Source organism: Alternaria novae-zelandiae, assembly GCF_023758075.1.
Source record: "Alternaria novae-zelandiae strain BMP 2774 chromosome Unknown scaffold_24, whole genome shotgun sequence".
Lineage (NCBI taxonomy): Eukaryota > Fungi > Ascomycota > Dothideomycetes > Pleosporales > Pleosporaceae > Alternaria > Alternaria novae-zelandiae.
This window is the reverse complement of record NW_026056984.1, coordinates 54,425-76,276: the sequence shown is the minus strand read 5'-3', so window position 1 is coordinate 76,276 and position 21,852 is coordinate 54,425. Positions and strand designations below refer to the sequence as shown.

At 39.1% G+C, this 21,852-nt stretch overlaps 5 protein-coding genes across 5 annotated transcripts; 2 read left to right on the top strand and 3 right to left on the bottom strand.

The window, feature by feature from the left end:
* Nucleotides 1-14,610: 14,610 nt before the first annotated feature.
* J4E88_009396 (uncharacterized protein) lies at nt 14,611-15,249 on the top strand (the record flags this gene model as incomplete). The annotated part of the gene is made up of 1 exon (XM_049402998.1): nt 14,611-15,249. The coding sequence occupies one exon, from the start codon at nt 14,611-14,613 to the stop codon at nt 15,247-15,249; it is 639 nt and encodes a 212-aa protein (XP_049251126.1).
* A 796-nt stretch (nt 15,250-16,045) lies between these two features.
* On the bottom strand, nt 16,046-17,212 carry J4E88_009395 (uncharacterized protein; the record flags this gene model as incomplete). Its single annotated transcript, XM_049402997.1, has 3 exons — nt 16,046-16,674; nt 16,728-16,970; nt 17,023-17,212. The coding sequence occupies 3 exons, from the start codon at nt 17,210-17,212 to the stop codon at nt 16,046-16,048; spliced, it is 1,062 nt and encodes a 353-aa protein (XP_049251125.1).
* Nucleotides 17,213-17,766: 554 nt separating this feature from the next.
* On the bottom strand, nt 17,767-18,411 carry J4E88_009394 (uncharacterized protein; the record flags this gene model as incomplete). Its single annotated transcript, XM_049402996.1, has 1 exon — nt 17,767-18,411. One exon carries the CDS (start codon nt 18,409-18,411, stop codon nt 17,767-17,769), a length of 645 nt encoding a protein of 214 aa, XP_049251124.1.
* Nucleotides 18,412-19,589: 1,178 nt separating this feature from the next.
* J4E88_009393 (uncharacterized protein) lies at nt 19,590-19,898 on the bottom strand (the record flags this gene model as incomplete). Its single annotated transcript, XM_049402995.1, has 2 exons — nt 19,590-19,760; nt 19,809-19,898. The coding sequence occupies 2 exons, from the start codon at nt 19,896-19,898 to the stop codon at nt 19,590-19,592; spliced, it is 261 nt and encodes an 86-aa protein (XP_049251123.1).
* A 448-nt stretch (nt 19,899-20,346) lies between these two features.
* Nucleotides 20,347-21,345, top strand: J4E88_009392 (uncharacterized protein; the record flags this gene model as incomplete). Its single annotated transcript, XM_049402994.1, has 1 exon — nt 20,347-21,345. The coding sequence occupies one exon, from the start codon at nt 20,347-20,349 to the stop codon at nt 21,343-21,345; it is 999 nt and encodes a 332-aa protein (XP_049251122.1).
* Nucleotides 21,346-21,852: the final 507 nt, after the last annotated feature.

The following is a 21,852-nucleotide window of genomic DNA, read 5'->3' as shown; positions in this document are numbered from 1 at the left end:
AGAGGCCTTACTTATATATTACTACTATAGCTAGCGTTAATAGTAGCCTTAGTAGTAAGTAGTAAAGATAAGAGTAGTAAAGATAAGAGATATATAATAAACGTAGTAGAGGCGTTACTATATTAGAAGGTATACTATATAATAAGATAGTAGTAGAATATAAGAAGATAGTAGAAAGTAAAGGTAGTAGAATGTAGAAAGTAACTATAAGACGCTAGTAGTAGAATATAAGAAGAAAGTAAATACTTTAAGTATAATATATGCAAACTCTAGCGCTATAGTTTAATTAGATATAGAAAACTATTATTACTATACCTTATAGATATACCTATATAAAAGTTACTACTACTAGATACTACTATAAGTAAGAGAGAAGAGTATTAATATATATTAATTAATGCAAACACTTATAAATAAAACTATAATATCTATCTTAGTATTATTTAGAGGTAAAAGTAGTATTTATAAAGAACTATGCGTAAGCCTTAGCACTATTATTATTATACTTATTATTACTACTTTAGCCTTTTACTCTTTAAGAACTTTACACTACTATAGACTTACTATATATTATATACTTTTAAATACCTACAACACTTATAAGATATACTCTATACCTCTATACCTACGTAATTTGTTTTTTAGTGTACCTAAGACTAGGCTTAGATTCTTCTCTACTCTAGTAGAATAAGCTAGTAATAATATAGTCTAGGTATAGAATCTAAGAAATAGATTATTTCTATATAAGAAGTACTAGAGACTTCTACTAGTGTATATTATAAGATAGTACGTATTAATATTATACTTATCTAAAGATAGTTACACTAATATCTTATAGAGTTCTACTAGTGTTAGTCTACCTAGCTAGGTTTTCTATAATAACTAGTTTAGAAATAATAACTTACGCAGCACTAGCACTATCTATAGTACCTATCTTAGGCGTAGTATATCTACTAGTGTAGTTAGAATATAATAATAATAATAAAGAGAGAGAGAAAAAGAAATCTATCTAGTTTAAGAACTTAGATAGAGACTTTAAAATAAAGAAGATAATAAGTATCTCTAATAATAATAATAATAATAGGCCTGCACTTACTTTAATAACAATAACGCTAGTTAAAGGTAATTTCTAAGCACTAGTAGGCAAGAATAATTTCTTAGTAGATAATTCTATAGTATTACTTAAAGTCTAAGGTCTACTACTTCTAGAAGATCTTAGGTCTTATTCTAGTAGCTAGTAAGCAAGTTTAATCTATATTATAGTAACTACTAATACGTTTAGTATAGTCTTTAACCTTACTACTATTATTACTAGTAGTTTTATAAGCTACTAGTACCTACTTATCTAAGACTTTATAGAGTTTAAGAAGTAGTTAGTAGTATCTATTTCTAACGCGTTACGCTTTATCTAAAATACTTCTATAACTCTAGTGTAGAAGTCTACTAGTATCTATATTCTATATTAGTAGGTTAGAAAGTAGTAGTATAAAGATAGCTAAGCCTTCGCTAACTATAATAGAAAGTAAGACTAGGCTTAGTTTAACTATATTATAAGAATTATAGAAACTAGCCTTAGTAAGATCTTAATAGGTAAGATAGCGTATTTCTACTACCTAGGTAAAGGCATTAACTACTATTACTATAAGCTAGATATTAGAAGTATTACTATTAGTAATCTTATTATAATTCTTAGTAGTACGTGCGCGCGCTATTAGTATTATAGAAAAGTTTATATTTATATAGCTTCTTCTATAAAGAATTAAGTAAAGAGAAAGATAACTACTTCTATATTATAAAAGCTATAGATAACATACAGAACTAAGCTCTCTTATTAACTAGTATATTAAAGAGCCTATCTTGCTAATCTATCTATTAGTACCTAGCATACGCTATACTCTTTATTATTATACTATTAACTCTCTATAGGTACTATATCTCTAATACTATTATAGAGGCTTAGAGAGATAACTATTTTTTAAGTTAGTATTCTATTTAATATAGAGTAGATTATATGTCTTTCTTAGAGCTTTTTAGTTATTTATTCTACTACTATAATCTTCTAGGTCTAGTGCCTTATTAGTTGCGTAGACGTAGAATATTCTAGCTAGAGATACCTAAGAGGTGCTAATAAAAGCTCTATTACTAGTTACTACGCTTACTAGTCTAGAGAAGAGATGTAAAGTACGTAGAGTAATAGATAAAATAATAATAATAATAACTTCTAGTAGCTCTACTAGCTTAATATAAGAGAAATATAAACTACTATAAGTACTAAGACCTTAGTATATATTAACTAGATAGTATTAGACTAAGTATAATAGGCTAGGTAAACTTAATATATGTATACTACTTTATATAGAGTTCTATCTACGCGTAATTATATAGAGTTATACTAAAAGAAAAGATACTTATCTTAGTAATAATATACTTATTATCTAGCTATATCTCTATAACTATATAGATATAGTACTTTAACTTATTACGCTTATCTCTCTATATTTACCTAAATATACACTTACAAGCTATAGCGTCTTTAGACTATAATATACTATCTCTAGCCTCTACTTACGCGCCTTTACGCTAGTATATAGGTATATCTAAGTAGTATATAGATAAGATTATTAACTTTAGCTCTTTTATCTTGTAAGAAATAAAGAGGTAACCTACTAGGTTCTTCTCTAATAAGAAGATTAATGCTAAAAATAAGAGAAAGAATAAGTAATCTAGTAAGACTAATAGTTAGAGTAAGAGTAAAGCTAGAGATAATAACACTACACTATCTTAAGTACTAAGAGAGAAGCCTTTATTAATAGAAAAGCTTAGAGTAAGTATAGTAATTAGTATAAACTTATAACTACTAACTATAATACTACTAATAAGTGTATAGCTATAAATAATAACGTATTAAATAATAGGCTCTTACCTAAGCTATCTAATAAAGAGAATATACTAGATAACTATATTAATAACTCTAATGTAACTAAGAATAAGCTAGAAGTTAAGCTAGAGAATAAGTAGAAAGATAAGCTAGATATTAAGCTAGAGAATAAGTAGAAAGATAAGCTAGATATTAAGCTAGAGAACAAGCTACCTAAACACCTTTATTATAGTAACTTTCTTATACTAATCTATTTTAGAATACGCTCTATATAGACCTCTATATCTATAGTATCTACCTCTACTACTATAACTTAAGGTAACTTATTAATACTATATAGTTACTTATTATCTATAGCTTCTACGTCTACTACGTTTATATATAGTTTCTAGTTTATACCTATATATAAAAATATAGCGCCTATAATCTCTTACTAGCTATAGTATATACCTATATTAATCTAATCTACTACTTTCTTCTAGCGTAATAAGCTATTACTTTATAGAACTACTACGCTATTATATAACTTTAGTAGTAGTAAAGAATTATAGGTAATATAGAACACGCAAGATACTATAATATAGATAATATAGGTAATATAGGTCTTTAAGAGTTAAGCTTTAGTAAAATAAGTATAGATAGAGAATATAATTAATATTATAATTAAGATGCACTATAATACTAGACTTAATAATAATAATACTAAGATTACTATATAGATAGTAAAGAGGTTAGCCTCTATATATATATTTAAGCTAACTTAGATTTACGTAAAGATATAAAAGATTAAGTAATATATATATATATAAGTAGAGCTCTTAAATAGTAATAGTAGCGTTTTCTTAGTGCTAGATAGCACACGCCTTAACTTTATAGAAAAATAGTAAGACTAGGTATCTTCTTATTATAGAACTATTAGTACTTAGTAGAAGAGAAACTCTTACTCTTAAGAGTAGATTAACCTAATTAGAGATATCTATAACTACGTTACTACTATAGAAGACTACGTTAAGGCCTACTATAGCAAAAGCTAGAAAAAAAGAGTAGATTTCTTAGCTACTTAAGAAGTAGATAATATAAATAATAATAATATAGGTACTAATAAGTAAGTAAAGAACAACACTAGTAATAATAGTAATAAGGTATTCTAAGACTAAGACTTCTAGTTATACCTAATCTATATAGATATAGGTCTTTCTAAGAAGACTATAAGCTACTAGAATAAGATATAATTAGTAGCGCTAGGCCTAGAATACACACTAGAGTTACTTAGAGTTATTAGTAACACTATCTATACCTATAATTCTACGTAGCGCTATTAGTAGGTAACTAAGCGCCTAGTAGCGTGCTATAATAATAAGAGCCTATAGAAACTATATAGACTAGAGTAATTCTTCTTCTACTATAAGAGAGCTCTTAAATACGCTACCTATAATAAAGCTAACACTTTAGTTATTATAGTAATTTTTATACTAGAGCTTACTAGGTAGATTAATTATATAGATAATGTTAAATAATATATACTAGTATAATACCTTATCTATATACTATATTATTGCGCTAATAGTAGTGTAAAAGTTTAGGTAGAAGCTACACTCTAAAGTGTTAAGCGTCTACTAGACTACTTATAGATAGTTAATTAGAAGGTTATCTTTATCTAGAAGCTAGTTTTTACTCTATAGATACTTTAGATAAGTAACTCTCTTCTATATCTATAGAAAGAGCTAGATAACAAAGCTAAAGCTACTATTATAAATAACGTAGCAACATCTCTCTACGTACTTACTTATAATCTAAAGCACGCTACCTACTTTTATAAAGTTAAGCTTCTCTAAGAAGATAGAATACTTTAATCTTACTATCTTAAAGAATAATAAGCGTAAATAGATAAAAGAGAAGACGTTAACATTCTTCTATATATATAGAGATAATAAGAACTTCTACACACTAAGTAATATATCTCTTACTCTAGCTATAATAATAACTAGATTAAATTTAACCTAGATAATAACTAAATTCTATACTAGATTCTCTCTTTAACTTTAGATAAAGAAAGAATCTTTACTAAAGAGAAGAAGTTAACTAAAAGAATATAAAATTTCTATAACACTCTAACGTTAATTTAGTTTATAGAGAATTACTCTCTATTATACTCTAATAAAGAAAGAACCTTAAATAAAGAGAATAAGTTAGCTCTAAGAAAAGATTAAATCTATAAAACTAAGGCGTTAGAGTAGCTTATAGAGAATTAGTAGTACACTTATTTCTATAGTAGTATTATATTAATTTTCTATATTTTCTCTCTTTTTCTTTATTCTCTATTTATACTTACTCTACTACATTTCTTCTATTTATAAACTTAAAAACAACTCTATATACTTATCTATATTATATACCTTTACTAGACATAGAGTAGAAATAAATAAGTCTACTATAACCTTATTACTACTACTACTTCTATCTATAATAATATAATATATATATTTATAGTAGTATCTACTATATACAAAGCTACTTACGTTCTACTCTTAAGCGTATATAAAGCTGCTTACGTTCTACTCTTAAGTATTAGATAGCTAACTTATACTTCTATATCTAACTAGTAATTATATTCTACTACTAAGACATCTCTCTACTATTCTTAGTAGAACTAGTTATTACAGCCTTCTCTGCTAGTTACGCTACTTACTTAGCTTTAACTAGTTTAGAATTATTAGAGAGCTTATTATTAGAGTTCTTCTCTATTTCTTACTTAATCTTTTACTCTAGTATATTATATAGCTACTATCTATTAATAAAGTTATTAATACCTATTAACACCTCTATAAAGAGAATCTACTTCTTAATACTATACTCTAGCCTAGAAAAGCTTTACTAAATACTCTAACGCTATTTAAATATACTCTAGACTTATTTAATAGTTATGTAAAGAGAGAAGTGTTAGTAGTTAAATAATTCTTCTTTGTTTTAAGCTTCTCTTCTAGTAACTCTACTATTAAACTTTCTTAAGTAATATTAAGTATAAGAATATAGTATTATTATAATAGAAGTAAGAAAGTATCTAGAGTTTATTATAGTGAAGTGTTAATGCAGAGCAGAGCAACAATACGCAGTCGGTAACTCTATATAGTGATATTTATCTAGAGTTTATAAGTAGATATTTGCTATAAGGTAGCGTAAAACTATATAGATGCACTATATAGTTAAAGATCTTTACGTTATATATCTAGCTCTTCTACTTAGTAAGATAGTACGTAAATATAGAGTTAAAGTTATATATACTAAAAACGTTTTGCGTATAGTAGTTCTTCTAACACTACTAGACCTTCTTATTACTAAAGCTCTACTATATAAAAGTACGCATAAAGATACTATCTATAGTACTAATATAGTCTAAGAACTATAGATAGTAGTACGTACTAGGTCTAATCTTATCTAGAGGTATATAGTTATTACTAGATAGTTGTATAGTCTCTTTAAATAGATAATAAAGCTCTACTAAATACTTATTAATTACGTAGTAGATAGTACTCTTAGAGTAACTCTAGAACTAAGAGCTTAACGCTATAGTTTTCTTATACCTATAATACTTAAGAAATATTATTAACTACTTATCTAAGCGTACTATAGTATTATACTCTTACTTTAGCTAGCCTATAGTTATTTTATCTATACACTACGCGTAGAGTCTCTAGAACACTACTTTATCTATCTATATAGCTACGTAAAACTCTTTATTACTTCTATATATAAGATATATAACGCATATTTAATAGAATATTAGAAAGAGCTAAAGACTCTAGGTATTATAATTTAGAAAGAGTATTATCTATTCTATAACGTTTATAATAGCTATAGCTATTACTTAAAAGGCTTTAACTAATAAGCTATAGACTTTAGTATTACGTAGCTTCTACGCGTTGTTTTTATTAATGTCTATCTCTTCTAGTTATTCTTCTATATTATCTTACTCTAGTAGACTATTAGAGTTTTATAGAATAGAGTTAGACTTAGAGTTAGTATTAAAGTCTATATTAAAGTTAGAATATAGCTAAGCTATAACGTAAACGTAGTAGTAGTATAATATTATTTTTTAGAATCTCTATACATATTATAAGAATATAGGTATAGATAGATAGTAAGTGCTAATAATAATAGCGCTAAGTATATATATTACTACTACGCTTCTATTTACACCTCTACTTTACTTCTTCTCTACTATTAAAGTTAGTAGTAGAATATGTAAAACTAGCTAAATAAATATAAAACTATAGTAGTAGTATAATATATAAAACTAAATAAATATAAATAGACGCTACTATGTTTAGAGCGTATTCTTATTACGTAAACACTATAGAGACGCCTCTATGCCTAGAGAATAGTGCTTTTATTTAGTAGACGCAGCCTTTATATATATTAGTAGTAGTAGTAGTGTAATATAGAACTATAATAACAAAAGAACTAGGTAGTAATAGTAATATAATACAAAAGCTATATAATAATAAAAGTAGTGCTTTTCTACCTATAGCACGTAAACTAGCTATTAAGATTATTACTAATATTCTTTTCTACTTACCTCTACTAAGTCTAGTATAAGAGAGAAAGTTCTAAGTAAGATAGTATATCTAGAAGAAGGCACTAGCCTTTCTTAGCTCTACTACTAGAAGGCTCTACTCTCTAGTTTCTTAGATAAAGAGACTAAGCAGTTAGCTGCAGCCTTTCTTAGCTCTACTAGTAGTAATAGTACACTACTATACTCTTACTACTATACTCTTACTACTATACTCTTACTATTCTATATATACTAACTAAGGTAACTACTATTTATTAAGTAATATAGATAGGTAGCTTAGTAGTAGAGCGCTGTAGATATATATTAGTAGATAGAACTTAACTTAGATTATTTTACTTCTCTTATATACTTACTATCTAACTATAATATCTATTTATATAATAGAGGTTCTAGGTTTAATCTCTAGTCTATCTATTCTTTCTTTTTACTTTTTTTTTCTTACTTTTTTTTACTTATATAGAGTAGTAGAATACCTTAATTCTAGTAGTAGTAGAATATCTATATTTCTAGTTTAAGTAAGTAGTAGTAGAATATAATAAGAGCTTAGAGGCTTATTAGATAGTTACTATAGTAGTAGAATACCTATAGACCTAGAATAGGTAAAAGGTAGTAGAATACTACGCCTTATTCTTATCTATAGTATTATTATGCGTCTAGACTATCTCTATAGACATAAAATAGGTATAGAGTAGTAGAATATAACGCTTTATTTCTATCTATAGTATTATTATACGCCTAGACTATCTTAATAGAAGGCTTCTTAGAAAGAGTATAGCCTAAGTTCTACTAGAGTAGTAGGCTTATTATAGTAGAATATTAATATAGAGTAGAGTAACAAAACGTAGTCTAGTAACTCTATATAGTAATCTTAATATAGGTGTATTTTCTAAATACCTTATATTTACTATAATATAGTAGTAGGTATTAATAAAACTCTCTCTATAACGTTTGCTATAGATATAAGTAGTAGGCTTAGTAAGTAGAGAGATATAGAAAAGAGCGTATATAAGATAGTAAAATATAAGATAGTAAGATATAAGGCCTTAGAGGCTAGTAAGCTAGTTATTATAGTAGTAGAATATAAGGCCTTAGAGGCTAGTAAGCTAGTTACTATAGTAGTAGAATATAGAGCCTTACGTGCTAAAGAGCTAATTACTATAGTAGTAGAATGTAAGGCTACTAGTATATTATAGCTATTAATAAGAGCAAAAAGAAGTATAGCGTTAATAGTACTACTAGTTACTATTAAGGTAGCTTACTACATAAGTATAGTACTAGCTACTATAGCTATTATTATCTACGTACACTAAAACTATATAAGTAGAGTATTAAGCGTTAGTAGCACTAATAGTGTCTACTAAGGTAGCTTACTGCAAGCAGAGCCTCTAGCGTTAATAGTGCCTACTAAGATAGCTTACTATAAGTAGAGTAGAGCTTTTATCTTATTCTAACTTAGTATAAACTTAGAAGTATATTAGTAAGTTAGGTAGGTATAGTACTATTATATTCTTAAGATTATCTCTAGCTTTATCTTCTAACTCTTCTATATTACTAAGTAGGTTAATAATCTTATACTCTTTCTATTATCTTATAGTAAAGCTACTTTAGTTCTTATTTACTTAGTAGGTTCTAAAGTTACTATAGAATTACTCTACTTTAAGAGAATATTCTACTTTAGAGATAGTAGCTAGTAAGCTAGCGCGTAGTAGTAAGATATATAGAAAGCTTAAAGGCGTATAAGTAGTAGTAGAATACGTAGAGGTTAGAGCGTATAAGTAGTAGTAAAATATATAGAGGTTAGAGCGTATAAGTAGTAGTAGAATATATAAAGGTTAGAGGCCTATAAGTAGTAGTAGAATATATAGAGGTTAGAGCGTATAAGTAGTAGTAAAATACTTTATTATAAGTAGTAGTAGAATGTATAAAGAGCTTAGAAGCGTATTAGTAGTAGTAGAATATAAAAAGACTATAGAGGCTAGTAAGCTAGTTTATAGTAGTAGAATACTCTTATTATAAGTAGTAGTAAAATATAATAAGGTTAAAGCGTATAAGTAGTAGTAAAATATAAGAAGACTATAGAGGCTAGTAAGCTAGTTTATAGTAGTAGAATACCTACAGACCTAATATAAGTAAGTAGTAGTAGAATATAATAAGGCCTTAGAGCTAGTAAGCTAATTATTATAGTAGTAGAATATTCTTATTATACTATAGTAGTAGAATACTCTTATTATAAGTAGTAGTAGAATACTTTATTATAAGTAGTAGTAGGGTGCCTTGTGCCTAATTTTGCAGACTCTGTTTAATAAAAAGACGTTAAAAGACGCTTAGCTGTCGGTCTTAGAACCGCTAGCAGATTTTAATAAACTTAGAGTATATTGCTATTAGCACTAAGGCTTCTAACTAACACTACTCTTATTTATACAACTTCTAGAAGCTTAGGCAGTAATTAAGAACTACTAAGACAACATAGCAGCAACGTAAATACTAGTACTTAACAGCTTTGCGGTACACATTCTCTAACAACCGCGACGCAACAACTATTCCCCTAGGTATTAACAGAACTTATAGTAGTCTATTATATCTGCTATCTAGCGAATAGTATCTTGCTGTATAAGACAAGCTACAAACGCTATATTCTTGTTATTCTAGCTCTTATTACCCTTACAAAGCATTCTAGCTAAGGCGTTTCTTTGCTAGAGTATAGCATTCTTAAGAGCTAGAGAGGGCTATAGGCTTAACATTAATCTTACTTTGTATACCTAGTTATAGATGTAAATAGCGCAGGTAATTAGGCATGTTCTAGTAAGATCGCGAATAGAATGCTCTTTCTATTACCTTAAAGGCGGGCTGTATCTACTAAAGAGCTTATACATCTCACTAATAAGCTTCTTAAAAGCAAGACTAGAAAAGAGAACAATAGAAGGTCTTGCGCTAGTTGTGTGCGCGATAGAAACAACAGGAATAGAGGCGAAAGAAACAGGTGCGACAGGGACGGGTGCGACAGGAACGGGTGCGACAGGAACGTCGACAGGCCCAGCGTGTAGCCCTAAAGTACTAGCGAAGTAGCTCTTTAGGGCGCTTACGACGGCCTCTAGTATAGTATAAACAAGGTAGTTTACAACAGCCTCTACAACAGCTTCTAGGACAACAACCTTAAGAGAACTTATAGAGGTAGCGGCGCGTTTAAGAGGAAAGCGATTAATTAATAACAAAGAGGCTTAATTAAGCTTTAGTGTAGTAGCAAGGCAATACAACTAGCAATAAGATTAGCTTTAGACTTGCTAACGCTAGAAGAACTTACGAAAGAGGTGTAAGGTGTTAGAGACGCAGTCAGGGCTTGTTTAGTGTACTAGTACAGCTTTAGTATTAGATTTAAGCTGCTGTTTGCGTCTTTAATAAGTCTTTAGATCTCTAATTTGTTGTAAGCGGTAGAATAAGAATAGAGAGTGTATATGCGGAAGCACGATTTTGCTTGCTAAAAAATTTAGCATTTTGTCGCTTTGCGATCTATAGCTCTGTTAGTTACAAGCTGTTAAGAACATGTAATTGTATTGTAATCCTCCCTGCTGTAGGTAGACGTTAGTGTTTGTAGGACGGTTGCCTTGCCGCTCTAAATTTTAAAAGCTTTAACTACGCCGGAGGCAGCAGCGCTAAGAACCTAAGCCTTAGCCCGCCTAACGCCTGCACCTCTAAACGTAAGATTTTAACCTTTTTAGAAATACGTCTTTTTGTGTACTAGCAACAGACCTTACTCTTTTTAGACTAGTTTGCGCTGTAGGATTAGTTTGCTAATAAAAATAAGTAGTAGTAGAATATAGTAAAGCTTTAATTTACTACATATTATATAATAATAACTACTTTTTTAACTAATTTAAGCTATTCTACTACTATTATATACTTATACAGCGTCTAAAAAGTATAGAATAATTTCTAAAGTTATATAACAAAATTCTCTACTCTAATTAGACTATAATATAATATATTCTACAGCTTTTAAATACGTTATATTTTATAGAATGCATTCTACTACTATTATATAAATTACTTATTACTAAACGCAAGTATATAATAGGTTATATAATGTTATATTCTTAGTGTTATATTAAATACAATAATCGCTAAACAGGCTCTAGATGTCTAGAGGTATAACGCTTGTTGAACCCTAGATTGTCTTAAGCCCTGATGCGAATTTTGGCTGTAGATTTCGCAGGACGATTCCGATATCGGATTGGAGAGTTATCCTGTGAGTTCGGAGGTCCGACGACTTGTAGCCTAACATCCGTGTGTTTTATCCCGACATTAGTTTAACTCGATTTGCGACAACGACGACGGGACCGTCTCTCGAGGAGTATGACAGGATATGATACATTGTCTTCGATATTCATCGTAGCTGGGCGTCGATGGAAGAATTTAAGTAAGCGACGTGTACAGCACGACACAGTCTCCATGAGCTTCTATCCTGAGGTCATTCACTGCAACTCGGGGAGATAGACATACCGAAGTCCGATTTGAAGCATGTGATTTTTAGCGTGAGTGTAAGAGTACCAAAGACTGGACAGAATATCAGTACCCTGCCGTTGGTCTAGACTGGCACGGCTGGATCTAGGCGTATTTCGGAAGCGGGATCCGCTTCTCGGATGGGGCATCGGAACGATAGATCTGGGCGACGGGAATAATGGATAAGACGGGAACAATGGATAGCTCAAAATACGTTATCCGGTTGAACGGACACATTGATGCAAAGCGTAAAGTAGATCATGCAGGTGGTATGTTGACAGCGGGAAGTTAGATACAGGATTACTTTACGCCGAGCGGCATATCGGCAAGTTCGCGCAGTGATGTAGACTAGAAGTACACACATACGTGGACTGTACTGTAAAGAGAGGTTAGAGCTATTTGCATGTATAGCCGGTGTGTGAGCAGGTTGAGAAAGCGGTGCGACATGTTGCTTGCAGAGGCCTATGATGCCTGTGCATATCGTGAAGCAATACCGGTGATATATACAGTTTCATCAAATAACCAACCAAGATCGAAGTATACACTGCTGGCACTGTCCCAAGTTGTGTAGTTTCGGCGATGCCTCCAGACCGCGAGCGGCTTCCATTCGGCTGAGAGTGTGCCACATTGTCAATGCCGCTTCTGGTTTCAGGGTCAACCCTGAGAGGGCTACAAGACTCTCTATTACGTCTGGTGAATGCTTCAGAAGACTCTACCCGACGTCGACTGGAGTAATCTCGCAGGTTCGGCATACCTGGATCCACCGGCATCTTCGGCTGCAGCCTCACGATGGTCGCTCTCGATAACCGCTATTTACTCCGCAGATTGTTGGTGCTGCGGGACGCGATGCGGAGGAAGGGCTAGCTTGGTGTACCCGTGGACCCGTTGGGAACTCGAATCGCTTCTTTATCGATTCGAGATGACGGCCCGCCACTACAAAAACTAAATTCAGCGACTTTTGGGAGAAACCGCTCCTTCAAGGACAGCATAGTTGCGTATATCGGATAGACCAGGAACTCATCACTGGTGTTCCTAGCTATCGAGCCGTCCCGGAAGAGTGGATTACTCACCAGCCTTGCCCATTTCTTGGCTTTAGGGCTGACATGGTATCGGAGGCGGCGGAGACAGACTGCAGGAATGCGAGTTGACATTCTGCATATGCGACGCGATCTTCTCTTATACTGGCATGATGCTTGCAATCAGCCCCCAACAGCCTATGAGAAGTGTCATCGGATATCGGAACAGATCGTCGATCGGTCCACCCTTGAGAATGACGTCGAACATGGCGACGAAGAGTACAACTCAATACGCTTAGATCAGAGCATCGCCGAGAGCTAAAGTGCCGATATGGCACGTATCCAATTCCACGGAAAAGCTGTCTGTTCAAGTCGGCATCTTTACCTGGGTCTGAGTCGGCGCCAATGCTCATAGTGAGTGGTAGGCGCCTTGAGGTGCAAAAGAAGCGAGCTTGCGATTGAGCAGATCCGGGGACGGAAGAACGATTGGACGAGTGGGTTCACGATTTTTAGATATAGACGAAATGGAGTCTCAGAGCACCTGCCACCCACTATTTTTGGAGCCGAGTCTGAGGCAAAATACCAGACAGAGGGTTGCGGGTGACGAAGGCCAGCGGTAGCGTGATTCCAAGGTTAGCGACTGGCGTTAGCGACGGCACGTCGTGCAACGTCGAAGGTCCTCCAGGGCTCCGAGACCACTAGCGCAGAAGGCCCACCCGTACCTGATCGAGGGATCCATGGACACCACTACCGCTGGTTAAGAATGAGCGCCCGTGAACAGGTTCACCGAGATCATGCCGATGGCTCGGCTTCCCCCCGCCGCCGCACCACCAGCGTGCCGTTCCCTCAGCCTCACCTCGTCGCGACTGCCCTCATCCGACAGACCAGCATTGGTAAGCTATCAGAGCGCGTTGACAGCTGCTGCGCAGCTTGCGGCAATGCGCCTCTTCCTGCAGCGGCATGCGAAGTGCTTGCCTCATAGTTGGTCGCGGTATACGCCGCCGGCCAGCATCTCACTCAATCATGTCGCGTGGATCCTCCCCGGGCATGTTTCCCGCGCCGTCATAGCCTCTTCGACAAACTACAGCACTCTGTGCCATTGCGTACCCGTACCACGCGTTCGATTCAGCGCGCCGGCCAGGATTCTCTCGCTTGAAGATAAGTTGGCCATGGTTCTGCTTTCCACGGTTGCGAATGGCGCCTACCATGGATCGACGTTTGATTCTTCACTTCCCATGACAAACAGACCACCTGCATCATCACACTCTCAACACGTCCAGCTTCACCACTTCTAGTCTATTCAGATATCTCCGTTATTCACCAATTCATTGTGTCGTTTCCAAAAGGGTCCATTGCACACACAATCGGCACGAAATCTGGCAAAGCGTGGTAGCGAGTTACCTCAAACCACATATCCTCACAGGCAAATACCGTTAACAATGAGCTTAGTTCTCATACCTTCTAACCAACATCATTCTTACATGTCGGACGACAACTCTCCAATGATACCAGGGCAGCCAGGGTACCCAGTGTACCGTCCGAATCAAGGGCAGCCAGAAGAAACACCAGCGCCCGGTAGTTATGGATCTTTTACGCACACATCGCCCACAAGTCCATTATTCCCACAATACGCAGGATACCAGTATATGGGCAATTTTCCGCCGCCCATGTCTCAATCCACGAACTCGCAGGCGTTTGTTTTGGGCGCAAACGTTAACTTAAACGCAGCATCGACTGCGAACACCTTTTACGGCGCCCAGGGCGGCTCAGCATTTACTCCTTCCAATCAGTCAGCAAACTCGATCTCTACTCCGACTATTTCCCCGTCGCAAACTCAATTCGATCCCGCCGATGCGTCCCAATTCTACGAAGGCGACAACGACGACGACGACGCCAAAGGACGACACGACAGTTTGTACCCTAAGGATGAAGAGACATCCCCAACAACAACAACAGAAACACCGTCCAAGAAGAGGCGTCGATCCGAGTACGCCGAACCAGGCTCAGCGCGGGCTATATATCTCGAAAAGAACCGCAAAGCCGCCAGCAAGTGTCGAAGCAAACAGAAAATGGAGCAGGAAGCGCTAGTTGAGAGAGCGCGGGACTCAGAGCGCAGTAACCGCATACTGAAGGCGGAAGTACACATGCTACAGACTGAACTGCGAGAGCTGAAGGAGTATGCCGGTCGACATGCCAACTGTCGGGACCCACGGATAGCAATCTATCTGCAGAGGTTGGCTGACCGTTTGGCTTCGCAAATGGGCCATCCACAACCACAATTGTGAACACAGACTCGCGCAAAAGTTTTCCGTTCAGCGACAGAACCTTTTTCTCGCTCCTCGTGAAGTTGGTCTTCTATCGGCGCGAAGGCGGACACACCTCGGAGCTCCACCATGCTGCTCCAAAAAACGCATCACCACGAATCGCATTCCAGATCTCGGAACTTTTCTGGATCCTGTATTGTAATTGCGTGGGTACAAATTTTGCTTTCCAGCCGGCTATCAGTAATCACAAAGTTCGGTGGTCGGCCTTCACCACCGTCGTGAGTAGAAGGGCTGGGACGTGTTGGGAAAAAAAAAAGGAACTGGAGTCATGGAGTTCTACGGACCCCATTCCCGAGTTGAGTCGGGGTACAATTACAGTCATAGCGGAAACATACCCTTTCTCTGGAATGCGATAAGGAAACAAATACCAATATGAAGGGGTGGAAGCAATCATCGAGTGCATTGCATTAAGCATGTAGATGAAATTACGGATGCTCCTCTAATTTCTCTGAGGTGACTTGTTCCTACGGACTGATGCTATCTAATCAGATGTGACTTCCTAGTGAAGTCGGAAGTTCTTGCTCTCAAAATGAAATGACGTCATTGCCATGGATATGACACTTGCTACCGATGCATCTCGCTCAAGCTTCCTTTTCAGAAAATCTCGGTATTCCGCGTCCCTGGCTATAGGGGACGTACTGGCGCACAGCTTGTCGCTTACTTCTTGCGGGAACGTCATCAGTTCCTATGCTCTAGTCGCTAAATCAGATAAAGTCCTCCTCTTGTTATCATAATCAATACATCCACCCCTGCTGTCTCAACGCCCAGAAGCATGCCTGCTACTTGAACGTCTCGATCCAGTCCTGCCACCAGTTCTTACACCGTTCTTAGCCTCCCGATGTCCCATCATGTGCTCTTCGTCCGCGCCCGTTGACATATCGCGAGAATGTTGAAGCTCCATAGGCGAACCGCTTCGCAGTCTCTTCTGGTGTGCGTCCGTGACCTGGCTTGGATGGGTCCAGTTGAAAGCAACCATAACAAAGAACATCAGCAGAGCATCGAAGATGTACAGGTACACTTCGTGACTGAGCAAATATCCCGCGTTTCCTCCGAGGTATTCCACTACACGGAAGATGCTTCGGACCATGATGAGCGCGCTTGCGAAGTATAAGTTGAAGAGGTGGCGCTTCCAGGGTAGTTCGTCGAGACTCGCTCGGGATACGGTGGTCCAGGTTTGTACGATCTCATGGGATTGTCGAGACTTGAAGCACGAGAAGGGGCTGTAGCGCCTCTTTAGGGGAAGGTCTCTGGAGACACGGTAGTGGAAGACCGCGGAGACGACGATAAAAAAGCCAAAAAAGAGCAGTTGGACGAATAGACCACCGATGATGATCTTTTCACCGGTATGCAGGGCGTCTAGCGTGCCCATTGCTTGGATGCCACCACCTATACTAATATTTAGCCATAGTTCTGGAAGCTGCGCTAAAGTGGTAACGTACCTGCGGCTTGCAACATGAAGCTGAACACATCTCCTGCTACGAACGTCTTCGTAAGCCACTTGTGGCTAATTAGCGAGTAGCGCTCTCCGTCGACTAAGAGGATTATCCGACCCAGTATGATGTAGATGGAGGCTGCGAATAGTGCCGGGGCAAGTAAGATGAGCAGCGACTGCATAATGAAGGGACCGAGTGCCCAGACATCGTCGTGTGAGAGGTAGCGTCCGATGTAACCTATAACCTCGACTGCATCATGTCAGCAACACCATCGCGAAGAAGGATGGCTATGCAATCTTACATAGACCTCCAATCACTAGTGGTGCGAAGTACCACGTCTTTCTTCTGATGAATTGGAAGATGTGCAAGAAGGTGGTAAGGCCGAATGCGACGACGAAGATGATTGCCGCTATCCGGTTTGGGATGTATCGGTATAGAACGTAGGCGGTTGGGTCGTCAAGCGCTGGGCGGTATGGTTCGGTGTCGGACATGTTTATTTGAGTTGGAGACGAACGCAGGTAATGCGTCCTCGAATGCAGGTGTGACCATTCTCAAAGTGGGCTTCTCGAACGTTTTAACAACAATTGCGTATCGCTCCTCGGACAAGCCGTCAAGCTAAGGATGCGTTCGCGTCCTGGCTGTACGGAATACGTGATGCGAAATACGCTGCCAAGAGCGCTTGCCGAGCCGAGACGTTTTTTTGCGGGCCCCGTATCGGCCGTATGGCTTCTGCCGCACTAGTGGGTCGATTTGGGGGTTAAATCGTGCGGCACCCCGTCCAATACGGCGTATCAACAACTGCAGTGCCTCGTTGAGATTGTGCGAATTGCACAGCCTCTCGCGAGCTTCGCAAGCTTCGCCATTTATTTGGTCCCATATTAGTGATCATTGCGATAAGACTTCGCCAAAACAACCCACGACTTTAGGCCAAGAGCTGGTTTGCCAAAGGACAAGCACACCCGGTAAGACTCACTCCCCGCGATAGGATACAATGAGTTACTGGCTGCGACGCCAAAATGGATACAACTCGGTGTAACTCAGATCCTCACGAGGCTGTCGGAGTGGTCGTCGCGCTCCCGGCTTGAGCATGAATGATCTGTTGCGGCCAGTCGAGCCATTTTAGGAGATCTGGTGTCGCTGCTAGCAATTGTTCGCAGGCAGCAAGAAGCCATTGGGGCCACTTTACCACCCACCATACCGGGCGACATTGGGCCAGCATTGCTGCAAAATGGGTCGTGATGATGCATGTCACAGGGTTGTGAGCTGCAAGGAGATCGAAGAAATGGGTCTCCAACCTCGCAGGCCAAAGAAAGAGAAGGGAGTACTCGTCGCGATCGGGTGATATGTGCCGGAACCGGAGCCAGGTCGCGTTGAGTGCGTCGATAGCTGTAGCGCAGGCCTCCTTGTCTTGGCTATCCAGTAGGAGTTCCGTGAGTTCCTTCAGTCGAAGAATCTCTTGAGGGTTCTCCTCCCTTGCGAGCGTGTCCAACGCATCTAGCGCTTCCGGAGACGCCATATCTGTCATATGAGCAAACACCGAGCTGTCTTTGATTTGGTCCCAGTGAGGTATCACCACAACCTTGATGCCTTGCAATAACATGAAGCAGTGGTGGAGAGCGCGAATGGGATCTTCGGGGCGTTCAAGCTGCGCCGAACCGAAGTTGTAAGTCAAGATTATCGAAGACAGCATGAACATCGGAATTGCCAGCTCAACGTTCGGCGTCTCCAGATTCTTTCGGTAAGTGTCCAAGGCTCGACTGATGTGGGAATCTGCCTGGAGCAAAAGACTCTGCCGCTCATTGGGTGGAAGCAAGGATGCTTGATGGACTGCCGAAAGGGCGAGAAAACCACGAAGAAGGAAAGGATAGTCGAAGCCTAATTCAATGAACTCGTTCTGCAGAGCGACACGGTTAGTTCAACAATTCCACATAGTCTATCGGAGTAGACCAGTCTTACCTGCCAGACGACACTTCTAGTTGCGGGATTTGGATGCAAGGATTTGGCGCACGCCTTTGTCCAATGATGCAGCAGACGGAGGTCTGCGAGTGGTAGCTCGGAACTGGCGGGACTTGCTTCGGGACTTTCAGCATGATTTGTATCCACAAAGGGTGAGGACACGCCTGGACTGTGTTGCGGGGAGGTCGAGTAGCTATCCGGTATTGCTGGGAAATGGCAATGGATATCCAGGCGGACACAGTTCCCACAGCGCGGGCGCGCTTCATTGCACTGTACGACATGGTAAGCGACGACACGGATCACTGCAGAAGAGCCATAGCTTCGGATGCTCATAGCACTTGAGCTCTATGCGCCGGGTAGATACAGAAAATCGCACAGCACACGGTGATTGGCTGGTGAAGACGGAAGCTGCATCGAAGGTGAACACCTACTTTAGTATGTCTCTGCTTGCATTGGAAGCATCCTTTTCGCGACTTTGTGTGAGTCTTGCGCTTTGCGACGCGCTGTTCCGGCATAGTGGCGACAGCGAGATGGGTATATGAGTGCAATTGAGATGCACGATGCAGGTGATTTGGGCTGGGCGGCGGAAGATCTTCGGTTATGTAAGCCGCTAGCGAGCGACTGGCGTGGGCATTTCCCCGCGGATGTCCGTTTGGCCCCTTGCTTGCATTTCAGCTTGCTGAGGCACAGCACCAAACACCTGCTTTGTGACTTGCACCGCCGAATCAAGACGCGAGAGAATTCAAAATGAGAAGAAAATGACGTTGTCAAATATCGGTTGTATACTCCACTACGCCGGACTCCGAGAGACAAACCCCATCCCTGTTCGTGGAAGTCTGAACGCCTTCAAATCCAGATTAAAACATTTCGCGCCGGCTCAGCTACAAGACACAAGCATCGTGTCCACCCACATCAGTTCCAGTTCCTGAACTCCGCCTGCGCGTCGGCGTTGCGCCATCCGATGTTCTCCCTGCTTGCTTCCTCCAGGGCAGTTGGCTTCCTCGTCGCTTGAGCGCCTGCGGGCGACGACTTCCTTGGCTGGTTAAGACGCTTATCCAGGGCCGCTTGCTGGTTTGCGCGCATCTTTGGGCTTGTCAGCGTTGCAAGTATGGTCGAACACCAAGACCATACCTCAGCTTGGAGCTTTGCGCGCTCTTCTTCGCTAAGCTGCGGCTCTGGAGGTCGCTGCGATGCTGACGGCTGAGACTGTTCTTGACCCATGATCTCGTTGAACGACACGTGATTTAAAGATGGTATGGACTTCTTTGAAGTCGATGTAGACTCTAAACGAGACTGTGGGGCCTGTTGTTGTTATATGCTGACTGCATACCAAGCTTAGGCCACCGACTGTACGGCACGGTCGTCCCTTCAGGCAACAACGCCAACGGCACTGCCACACCATGATCCTCAATACCACAGCCTTGTGTTCGACGTACAATTTGCCTGAAACACATTTGTTTAGGCTGTGCAACTGGTGGGGAAGTTGTCGTTGTAGGTATTAGAACGCAAAGTCATGTGCGGATGCAGCCTTTCTCAACCATGGTACAGGTTTGAGTCAAACTTGCTCTATATTTGAATTTTTCACCACTTCTATTCCGATGCTAAACTACATCATAATATACAGTTGCGATCACACCGAGAACAACACTAATTCTGGAATACCTTTATCATGTCAAACACCAACAACCCCTACCGCTGCATTGGCAAGGGTTTTTGCGGCAGCGTCTGGGCTGCTGAAGATGGCACGAATCATGCCATCAAACGCGAAGATGGAGGACCCGGACGATCTGTCACAAATGACTACAACATGCATCTGCAAATCATTCGGAGCGCAAACCAACATCGTCCTTCAATGCCTCTGGCCATACCACAGTGTCAGTCGTTGATATACTCGAACAATATGTGGTGGATCGAAAACCTCCACCGCTTCCCTGCCGGCTTCACAGAGTGTAGAGCGCTCATATCGGAACGCATCCCCAAGATACCTCGATCTATCAGCGACAAGATCGTAGACCTGTTCTGCGCAGACAACACGCCACTCTCGGCTTTTGTGAAAGGGAATGAAGACGACGACTGCTGTCTTATTCGTCCCTACTTGGGGCGACGAAGAGAGCGCGAAGCAACAAACACATCGCGCTTCCAGCGGTTCAGTCTCAGGAACGTTCCATTACATATCAATCAGATGGAAGACCTCGGCCTTGATTACGTCGCCTACGCGCAGACTATGGCGGATGCGCTTGCTATGATGCACTGGGGCGCCAAAGTCGATGCCAATGACGTCGAGTTCGTGCTTGCACCTCCGCGAGCCTCATCAACACGAACATCATTCCCATCACACTATCTTGGCAAACACGTCATGTGGATTTTAGACTTTGACTGTGTGAGACACATGTCTATGGACGAAGCTGGGCTGAAGCAGGCGTGCGCAGCGTTTATGAGGAATGACCCTTTCTACCCACGGCCGGACAGCACTGAGACTGCTGACGGAGCGTTATGGTGGTTCTTTAGACAGAGGTTTTTAGCGACTAGTGCGGAGATATTGGGAGATGGGTGCCCACATGCGGGTTTGCCACGGAGACTGATGGAGATGATTGAGGAAGAGGGCTGCAAGCGACGGAAGAAGAAAAAAGAGCTCCAAGAGCGGGATGAAGATACGGAACAGGACTAGAATTAACCGGGGTGTGTTTGCCAGGAACGTATATCCAGCTCAATGTACTTCCTCCTCGAAGACTTGAGATATTTCAAACGACGATGTTAGATAGCTTCAATACAACATCGGGTGCTATCTCTTCTTTAAGATCTCAACTACGTGTCGGCATGCGTACCTTGTTCTACGCCACATGGGTATGCGTAAACTAGTTTTTGGCGTACATCCCTTCCTAAATGGCATATCATAGTACTACTATTCTTCGTGAAGCATACGACGACCGTGAATGTGTTTTAGCATTATTTGGTCTTCGGGAGTTATATCTGCTAGTCGTCAAAGTCGCAGGTTGATGCTCTGGTGGCCTTCTACTAAAAGTGGTAGTTCGCACAGCAATCTCCCAAGGTAAGAAGAAATGCAAAAAGCAAAGTACAGTCTTATGAGCAAAAGTGGGTCTGCGGATATACCCCGCCATCGCTCTGGGCGCTCATGGCCGAGATTCTACATCCATGACGGTCAAAAAGATCATTC